The following is a 10477-nucleotide window of genomic DNA, read 5'->3' as shown; positions in this document are numbered from 1 at the left end:
GAGAAGCGCCGCGTCACGTTTAGGACAACTCCAGTAACGTTATCGAACACCGGACGCGTACTTTCTCATCAGTGTATGGCCAGCAATATTGTTATGTTTAATGACAGAAAATGAAGATAATGTCTGTTCTATGTTATTGTACTGTACAATTAAATACAATCGTTGCTGAGTCTGCATTCTGAAAACTTTACCTCAGATCATCCGTTCACAGAATGAATTGAGAATCTCACGTGAAAAATCTAATAATAATCAGTAATTGTCATTCAAGCAGCTGATTTCTGTAAATGACTGCAAAACTAAATGCATAGATATTGCAGCATAGGGCAAAGTCAGGATCCATTAGCAACGGTTTGAGGCAAAAATAATTACAATTTTATATAAAACTATGTAAATGGCGCTCTGTGGCGCAGCAGGGTTTTGAACACGGTCCTGAAACGTTGCTGGGCGCCGCGGACAGACGCCGAATGGCGCCGCCGGTATGTGTACACTTATAGATAATAATGTGTTCGAATAATTATGTGGTGCAACGCGGCGCTGCAGCTTCTCGTCCGGTGTGCGACCCCCTTAACGTTAATTTTGTAAAACTGTAGCTGTGGTTGAATACTTACACGACATGAAAAGATGTGTCAAATGTACATTGCAGACATCCCAAGTCTCCTGGATCTCCCGCATATTGATAGCGTTTCCCTGATGCCCGCAAATTAGTTCAAATCTCCCGGGATATAATGTTAGAGCGAGACATACTGTACAGCGCGTGCACTGTACAGAGGGAGAGACTTTGCGTTTGTGCCTCGCGAACGCGAAAGTTAGCCTTCCCTCCCACCCCCACAATCTTGTTATCGAAATATACCTCCCGGAAATGAATTCTTGCAGGTTGGGATAACTGACATTAAATTGATTTTTTATTTTTATAAAGTTACAAAGGAGGGCCAACCACGTCAACTCCTTGCGAGAGACCTGCCCCTTCAAACCCTCTCCACCATAGCTTCGTCCAGTGACTCGTACAGTAACATCTGTGATAACTAATTTACTTTTAAACCTGACTTTTCTTGCACGGTTATTTCAGTTTAATGAAATACAAGCATGTCATTAAACGCAACGTTTATAGAAATCGAACTTTACCTCATCCATGACAACTAATTTTCGATTCCCGTCTGACTGATTTATCCACGGTGGAGTTGAAAACAACAGTTCCCATCATTCCGCGTTCCTCCACGGCGTCATCAAGCAAAGCCGTTGTTGTTGTTTTGAATGTAGCGCCCTCTAGCGGCATCTAGATCTTAGGTATTGCACCTTTAAAGGGCACCTATATTATGGAAAATTCACTTTTACATGGTGTTTGAACATAAATGTGTGTTGGCAGTGTGTGAGCAAAATCACCCTAGAATGATAAAAATCCACCCAGTAGTTTTTTTCAATCTCAATAAATCATATGCACTGTCTCAGAACGAGCTGTTCTGAGATTCAGCTCTTTGTGACGTAGAAAGTGAGCAAGGGGTTTGATTGACAGTGTGGTTGTGGCATAGACCCCGCCCTCGGTGATCTGTGTACACACCATCCTTCATTGTTTCAACGACAGCTGGTAATGTCTCTTGGAAACATAAATGTTCTGTCGTGGGTTAATCCTGTTGTTGTGGCTTAAAAGTTAATCCTCAAGTGTGGATCGTCGTCTACTGTTTGCGATCCACCGTCACCTCCAGTAACAGTAAGTGTATTTTATGATTTTTGAGCAAATAGTCTTTTCAGTCGATGTCTATGGAAGCCAATTCAACAACAAAAGCGTCTAAAGTTGTTGTCGTCGTAGGATGTCTGTGTAGGCTATACAATTTAAACCTTGTTTGTATAGTGTGTAACCACACGTTTATAAATATATATATATATATATATATATATTTAAAGATATTATATTAAAAACTGCATTTATTTTCTTGTTCTGTAAGTTAGCCATCTCCTCACATTTGCCACAGAAGCACCTGTATGACAAGCTAAACATGACGCTACAGGTCCCTCGCATAAATGTAATTTCACTTGTACGTACTAGCAAACTTTATCACAGAATGTGTATGTAGTTTCAAAAAATTGCGCCAGCATTAGTTTTTGTGTGTGTGTGTGTGTGTGTTCCACGTCCATAATTGCAAATGGGACGCAATTAAAACTAAGTACATAAATGTATCAAATAACCATACCGAGACATACAGGTCCATTCTCATTTGTGTTTATTGTGCCGGAGTCTCTTCGCACCATTTATATATTCCGATTCAAACGTACGCTGAATGACATTCAAAACAGTGGTTTCTCTCACTCTCTCAGTACCGACTGCCATAGGTATCAAGTTACGCCCTGCTTGCGTTTGATTTAGCGAGGATGAGGGCGCGGCCTTGATTACGCGGCTTTACTTCCTGCTCATGACTGCGCATGTCTGGTCCCGAAAACGCAAGTGCGCTCTAATACGAATTTTATGAGGTGGCTAATTCGTTACAATTCGTATGACCTCACTCGTACGAATTAGTAAGATTTTGCTAAATCGTACATATTTAACGAATTAGCCAATTGGCATGAATTCGTACGAATGACCTACCCCTGACCCCGCCCCTAAACATAACCGTCACGTGGGTTTAGACAAATCGCACAAATTCGTACGAGTGAGGTCGTATGAATTAGTACGAATTAGCCACTTTTGAATCACTCGTACGAATTTGTACGAATTGGTCGTGAGATAGGGTAGAGATGTCAGCTCCATATCGGGACACTGGCGGCTTCAGTTCTCTCTGATGGAAAAGAGCGAGGGGCGTCCTCCATCTTTTTTTTACACTCTACAGTTGTAACGTGTGAGAGTCTCATAGTATGAGAACTGTCTCAGAGAATATATCGGTTTATGGTATTAAACAATTATTAAATATATAAACTGCATTATTAAATTATGGTTATTATTATCATCAGTTAAAATGACAGTTATTAACTAACTAGCTAATTAACTAACTTCAATAATTGATTATGAATAAGATTAACATCTTATTTGTTTGTCATTAATAACTTATTAAATTATGTTTGAAAAATAATTGAGTTCTATTAAAATTTTTTTTATTCCAATTTTTTTATGATTTAATAGAAATATATTATCAAAAACGGTGGTAATCAAATAAAAGTTTAGCAAACGTTTTAATCCTTTTATTTTTTGGCAAAGTGCTGCAAAACAGATTTAGTCAATTAAACCATGGACAAACAATATATATTCCTTAAAGAATGTGCCAATACATTTTAGTATTATTATTTGTGTCTAAACAGCACTTCCTCTTTAAAAAAGGGGAGGAGGCCACAAGAAACTCTGGGTTTACTGAAGAAAACCTGCTCCGACCAGGTTAGGTTCACAGAGTAAGTTACCATGGTAACTGACTCTGAGTATAAGTTACCTCTCTTTCAGAAACGGGCTTGACTTACTCTGCTTTGTCGGGTTTGATATACCCCCCTTTCTGAAACGGAAAACCCAGAGTTTCCCTCATTTCAGGATTAACATACTCAGAGTTTTCACTTAACCTCCTTTCTGAAACAGGCCCCAGGAATGAGATGTTTGAATAGAATTTTCTTTGTCCCATGTACTTGTGTGAACACACACACACACACACACACACACTCACATAAACTGTAGATGAGACACTCAGCGAGCATCGCCTGAGCTTATGAGCTTGAGTCCAAGCAAAACTGCACCATCTTATCCCGCGGTGCTCAGACAATTTCCAGGACCAGAAATGCATCAATGCTGTATTTTGTTTAGCATCCAACAGTGTGTTGACGTTACAGGTGCTCTTGTTTTGCCCAAGTAAGTCAGTAATTCTTTTGTGATGCAATGCATTATTGCAACTTATTCTCATCCCATGGCTGACAATTCTCATCTAACTGACAATTTTAACCATGCTTCAATATCCGACACTTTAGGCACTGTAAGAAAAATGAGGTGGACGTCGAAGATCTCAAAAATGAAGTTTATTTACAGCATAGCAGTGGCAAGGCACACGAAGCACCTTGGGTTCACCGGCGTCAGAATGAACCCCGAACATTCAAATCTTCAACCTTTTATCCTGTTACTGTCCTCTTAATGTAAATGAAGTTGCTCTTGTCGTAACAGCTGTGTTCTGTCTTTGATCTTCTTTCAAATAAGAACGGCCAAATGTTTAAAGCAATACGGCCAAATGTTTAAGGTGATAACATCTCTTTGAAGCCCCCTAATCAAGACGGTTCTTGAATACCTGCTGTCCTTCCCACGCTATAGGTGATGAACATGACTGTGATACTTTTAAGATTGTAAGGAATTGATTCTATGATAAATAAGCTCTTTTAAGTGAAGGAACCTTTCAATATAATCTATGTTGGAGTGGAAGTTTGATCGGAGCAGACTGTAATTTCTTACAGCACCATTTAGCGACAGTTACATGACCTAGGCGATCCTAGGGCATCATCTAACTGACGCTTTCCCTTTATCGTCAGTTAGATGACGCGAGTAGGTTTAGGTCTGGGGTAGGGGTAGGGTTAGACGTGATCCTAGGGCGTTATCAGACTGACGCTAAAGGGCATTCCCAAGGCATCAGTTAGATATACAGGTGAAACACATTCTCACCTTTCCAGTTAGACGCATTTGGAGTCACCATCACTTGGGAGTGGGACACATTTAAATGCATGTAAATACAATGTGACAACATTAAATGTAACTGGGTTATATATATATATATATATATATATACCACTGATACATATAGCAGTCCCAAACTTTTTGGAAAATACAATTAGTATGAGCCACCAGTCATTTAAGAATATATATATATATATATATATATATATATATATATATATAAAACACAAAGTGAAAAAGTGACGTTTTGAGGTTATGGAAACCATTACCATGATACATACACAATGTTAACAAAACTGCTCCTGATGAACAGAATTAACCATCAAATGAGCCTGGGCTGGAAATAATAGCATACCAGCTAGGGCTTTGTCATTTTATCCGCTATTCAAATATGTATTACTATCCTTTTTTTCCCCCCCCTTTTTTTTAAGTTTTGAACTGCCATGTGTAGCACATTTTTTAGAGTCTATGATTAGATTTTTATTTTTTTTATTGTTTGCTATCTCATCCAGTAGCGAGTGCTCTAAACTTATTGTAGTGTCCCATGACTAAATCAAGCAAATAATAGCCAATAGCCACCCTGTTTTGAAAATGAAAGATCAGAAGATCAGAAAACGCACAGGATGGCTTCCCCAAAAAAAGGAAGACGTGGCTCTGGCCTCCGGCTCCTATGATGGAAAGCTTGTATAAATCGATCGACTCGGCCACACGCAACAGTAATGCCTAGTTTCCACCAAAAAAGAACTGGTTCGGAACTGGTACTCGTTCAAAGTTGGTTCAAATTGCGAACCTTCTCAAAACCTGTTTTTTTTTCCCACTGACTAGAGAGCCCAGCGAACGATATAATTACGTCACTGTATATGCCTTAGCCATGATGTGTTAAAACAGTTCTAGTCCAGCAAAGAGTTGTTGCCTCTTTTGAACCAATTTTCCTGGCAGAGAACCGGTTCTCAAAATGCTTTGGTGGAAAACAGTTAAAATGGTATCCAGGAGCTTAACTACATGACTGAACCTCCTCTCCCCACAGACAGCCACACGCAGCATTGGTGGAGAGACACAGGCTGCAACAAATACCCACTTCTCTCAACATTCTGATGCAAATACCAGTGTGTGCTAGGCAAGTCTGTGCACTCCAAAAGTGTTCTCCACCGTGGGGAACATAGTCAATAAAAAAACGAGATCAAGAACAAGTTGGTTGGTGTTTCTAGCAAACAATATTAGGAAATGAATTAGGCTAGACCTTGCTCTTGCTGCAGTTTAAGTGGTCACGTTATGGTTTGTGCCGTGCTGCTCATTTTTTTTTTTTTTTTTTTTTTTAATTTAGCCTAATTGTTATTGGCTGTGCATAGTGGCATTTCATATAGATTGAGGTGATAACCTGCAGTTTAAAACAAAGTAAAAAGAAGTTATGGCCTTTGACCTTTTTATGACCGTCAGACTGTTGATACTTTGAGATTGAATCTGTTACAATTTTTTTTTTTTTTAAATGTAGTGGTGGGGGGTGGGTTTGCATTGCTGGATATTTGTGACCACATGAAAATCTTGAAGTAAAATGACAGCATGAAATGCTTGTGATGCAACTTAACAGTACGTTTTCGTTTCTTCATATCATTTCTGCTCATTAGCATCATCCTACATTTAATTTCTGGTAGCTTAGTTCAAAACTTACACATCTCGGTCATGTTTTTTGCTAATAATTGTTTTGAAACTCTTGCTGCCTAGCTCTTGGTGAGAATGGAAACCAGTATATCATAAAATGACTTGGGAGAACCCAAAACTAACTCCAATAAAGTACTAAAAAAAAAAAAAAAAAAAAACTCCCACACAGAAAGTATTCTTAAACATTTATTTGGTGAAATCATGCCATTCAGCACTGAATTGATCAGAACTCCAGTTGGCTCTGTATTATGCTTAACGGGCGGTACGCTGGAAAGCGTAACCAGATGCTTGGACAGCAGGCTTCAAAGGAGGCATGTATAGTTTGCCAGAAAACTTCACTGGAGGCTTGGGGGCAGGCTTCATTGCAGGATTAAACAGTCTGGCAGTAAGCTTCACTGGAGGCTTGGGTGGTCCTGCGACAAGCTTCACGGGAGGCATGGGGGCAGGCTTCATTGCAGGATTAAACAGTCTGGCAGTAAGCTTCACTGGAGTCTTGGGCAATTCAGCAGCAATCTTCACTGCAGGCTTTGGCGGTTCAATGGCAGGCTTTACTGATAGCTTGGAGGGCTCTGTGACTGGCTTCATGGGCAGTTCGGGGGCAGAATGCACTATAGGCTCAGCCAGTTCGGGGGCAGGCTGCACTGGAGGCTTGAGGGGCTCGGTGACTGGCTCCACTTGAGGAACGGTCAGTTCGGGGGCAGGCTGCAATGGAGGCTCGGTCAGTTCGGGGGCAGGCTGCACTGGAGGCTCAGTCAGTTCGGGGGCAGGCTGCACTGGAGGCTCGGTCAGTTCGGGGGCAGGCTGCACTGGAGGCTCGGTCAGTACAGGGGCAGGCTGCACTGGAGGCTTGAGGGGTTCGGTGACTGGCTCCACTTGAGGAGCGGTCAGTTCGGGGGCAGGCTGCACTGTAGGCTCGGCCAGTTCGGGGGCAGGCTGCACTGGAGGCTCGGCCAGTTCGGGGGCAGGCTGCACTGGAGGCTCGGCCAGTTCGGGGGCAGGCTGCACTGGAGGCTTGAGGGGCTCAGTGACTGGCTTCACTTGAGGAACGGTCAGTTCAGGGGCAGACTGCACTGGAGGCTTAGGCGCAGGCTTAACTAGAGTGATAAAATTATAAAAGACAAACTATAAAATAGATAGCGGACCCAAACACTAATAATAAACATAAGATCAAAAATACCTGTAGAAGGGGCCATACACTGACGTCCACATCCATTGCTGCAGCATTTCTCATTGTTCGGACAGTCGCTGTCAAATGCACACAGATTGGCACAATTACCTGATCCAGATTTTTCACTTGGGCACACTCCTGGCTTTGCTGTTATATACAAACAGGGGGACAAAGAGACCTCATCAAAAATACTGAAAGTCAAATTCACAAAAAAAAAAAAAAAAAAAAAAGTTTTAAATGAATAAAATTTACTCATTTACCAGTTTTACTTTGAAAAGGGTAGTTGCACCTTCTCATTTTTAATGGCATCGATGAAAGTCATATTCAGTTGTAATTATACTAAATTATTTTTGTCCAAAGTTCCTGTTTATTTTTTTTAGGTGTTTCACAAATGCATCACTATAACTGAAATACAATGGTCTTATTTATGTATTGTTATTCTGGTTTACTGGAAATAGTTAAGCGAACTAAAGACTGTAATTTTACATCTTGCATTCATTAATTACAAAGAAAACTACCAACTAGGATTTAAGAGATAATCTAAAATAAAAATAAACTATTCTACATGAATCAAAATATTTGGATACTATCGTATATATATATATATAAGATATTATCATAGATTTGTAGTGCCCCACATTGGGGGCACAATGGTTTCACATAAGCAGCAGATCGTCTCAAGACAACTTGCAATAAGAGCACTAATTTGTCTTTAATTTCTCTTATGGATGGGTTATCATGAATTTTCTTTTGATTTGATTAGGACACAAACTGGGGTTTTTAAAAATGGTATTGGTGTGGATTTAATGTTTTAGTTACACATCGCAATATGTCGCAGAAGTCTGAAATGCAAAAAAAAGTCCCGCATTAATTCACCCTACGCAATATCACGGTGTAGTCACTGTATGTGTAGGCTACAGGTCATATTTAGGAAGGCAATTTACATTTCTTTGAGCTTTGTAATGAAGTTAAAAGATCGTCTCACCTGCGAGTCCAAAGTCTGTTGCGCTCAAACATGCACACACACAAAGTAACAGAGCACTCAACGAGCAGTAACCGAGAGCTGTCATCATCTTCACCCGCGACCACACGAACTCAGCTGGATGAAATGCGAACACACAAAACTACAATGAAAACCTGTATTGCTGCATCAAAACATCTACTAAATCCCACAACAAACGCAATGAAATGGTTTAAAGCGCACGCGTTTTTAAAGATCCAATGATACCTGGGCAACTCCAGCACTGATGAAACTCACCTGCAGCTTCTATAGCCTAATCTTGAAGACCATGATTAGCTTGTTCAGGTGTGTTTGATCAGGGGTTCAGTGTTCACGTGGTACAAGTCGGGGCTCTCAGAAAATTCCACGTCCAAGTTGTAAAATAGATTAAACTTCAAGAGACACCATAACTCTGTTGGAAACTCTGTCTGCATCTCATTTGGCATAAATGGGGCGCTGTTTGTAAACTATGTTTAAAAAACTGATAAGAATTTTTGAAGGTGACTTTTTAGCACTGAAGGGGTGGTCAAAATCCCGTGCCTCTTCAGCATATATATATATATATATGGGTGATTCTTCAATTGGGGGCTATTTTGCCATCTTAGATTTTGATTAATGAAATTTGGTTAAATTTTGTTAGAATTATGTCAAGACAATGTTTACATGTTTTGATGTAAAGATATAATAATGGCCGCAACTGAGCCTAAATATTATTTGAGTATTTTATATCTATTTGTCAACTGGCACTTCAAAATGTCATTCCCATCACAACATCAAAAAGTCTTATAATGCACAGAATGTATCAAGGAGATCATTTAAACTCATTTATCTTGCAAATATTTTTAACCTTTAACAATGCGTATAAAAAACAAAATGTTTCCACTCAGCGAATTACGGATATTTTCTTGTTCTTACCATAAAAACGTATTTTTCTGTGTTCGTCAAAGCACACTTTTGTTTAATTTCTGGAAAATTAATTTTAGATGTTTTTTCTTTGAATAGGTGAATGAGTATTTTATTAGGCTTTTCATGTAGCACCTCAGGATTGAACATAAAACATTTTTAAAGGTACATTTGCTGTAAATTAAGCAACGTGGCGGTAATGACATACTGTTCTGGTAATGACATAGTGTTTTGGTAATGACATAAATGAAAAGTGCACTGATACGTAAAGCAAATTTAAAGGCTTAAAATAATGACTTTTGGTGAGTGTTGTTAAAAGAAATCGCCCTGGTTGCGTATGCAACCCACCGTTCCCTGAAGGAGGGAACGGAGGACGTAGTCGACTGTTGACTGAATGGGGATCGCGCCAGAGAGCCTATGTTCTTCGAGTACTATTGAACGAGCCAATGTAATTGGCGTGCGTGATTTGCATCACACACTCCCGTCACTGTAGGGACCGCAACATATGGACCCAGCCTAACACAGGTTCCACACTACTTATGAGTGGTAGGCCTAACACCGTCGAGCTGGTACTGTGTAGTGGAAAAATGCCTTAAAGTGTGAGATTACTTTAAGCTTTCCTGTTTCTTTTCTTCTTTTGTATCTTTCTTTTTCTCTGTAAACATACTGCTGATATTTTACAGGATCTCCCTTCAATTTTTTTCTATAATCTCTAGACCTTTCTGTTGATTTCTTGGAAGCCATTCTGGTTAAAAAAATAAGAAAAAATTGTTTTATGAAGTAAGACCTATCACTTAAGTTTCACTGTAAAACCACAGTATTATGCTTCTTTAACTTAATTAATAAACACACAATATGATATAGATAGTGACATGGAACATGTCATTACCACCATCACTTGTCATTACCATCACAACAAGTTGTGTGTTGGTAATGACGTGTTGCGGTAATGACATTTTTAATTTTTTTCAGGAAAAAAGATGCTAGGTCATGGTTTTGCTAACATTACTCAACAGCTAGTACAAAAAAAACTTTAAATACACATAAATCACGTGAATGTATATATAAATGTATCAAAATATTGCTGCTACAACATTTATGGTAATGACGCTGAATAAGTCTA

General features: G+C 39.5%; 2 protein-coding genes across 4 annotated transcripts in view; one reads left to right on the top strand and one right to left on the bottom strand.

The window, feature by feature from the left end:
• LOC120479909 (transmembrane protein 132C) overlaps window positions 1–10477 on the top strand; it is a 468276-nt gene that overhangs the window by 255236 nt on the left and 202563 nt on the right. The window lies entirely within an intron of this gene.
• Window positions 6457–8692, bottom strand: LOC120473528 (uncharacterized). The gene is made up of 3 exons (XM_089119457.1): window positions 8437–8692; window positions 7461–7598; window positions 6457–7377 (listed from the first exon to the last, which is right to left on the bottom strand). Exons 1-3 carry the CDS (start codon window positions 8522–8524, stop codon window positions 6536–6538), a joined length of 1068 nt encoding a protein of 355 aa, XP_088975583.1. The 5' UTR covers window positions 8525–8692; the 3' UTR covers window positions 6457–6535.

The sequence above is a fragment of the Pimephales promelas genome, chromosome 14 (assembly GCF_988280905.1).
Source record: "Pimephales promelas chromosome 14, fPimPro1.hap1.1, whole genome shotgun sequence".
Classification (NCBI taxonomy): domain Eukaryota; kingdom Metazoa; phylum Chordata; class Actinopteri; order Cypriniformes; family Leuciscidae; genus Pimephales; species Pimephales promelas.
The sequence above is the reverse complement of the archived record's forward strand: the minus strand, read 5'-3'. Positions and strand labels throughout refer to the sequence as shown.

Excerpts from the sequence above, each read along its gene's own strand:
- LOC120473528 (XM_089119457.1), bottom strand. The coding sequence starts at position 8,524 with ATGATGACAGCTCTCGGTTACTGCTCGTTGAGTGCTCTGTTACTTTGT. Across the intron at positions 7,599-8,436 it reads AACAGACTTTGGACTCGCAG|CAAAGCCAGGAGTGTGCCCA; the intron begins GTGAGACGATCT and ends TGTATATAACAG. Across the intron at positions 7,378-7,460 it reads GTGTATGGCCCCTTCTACAG|TTAAGCCTGCGCCTAAGCCT; the intron begins GTATTTTTGATC and ends TTATCACTCTAG.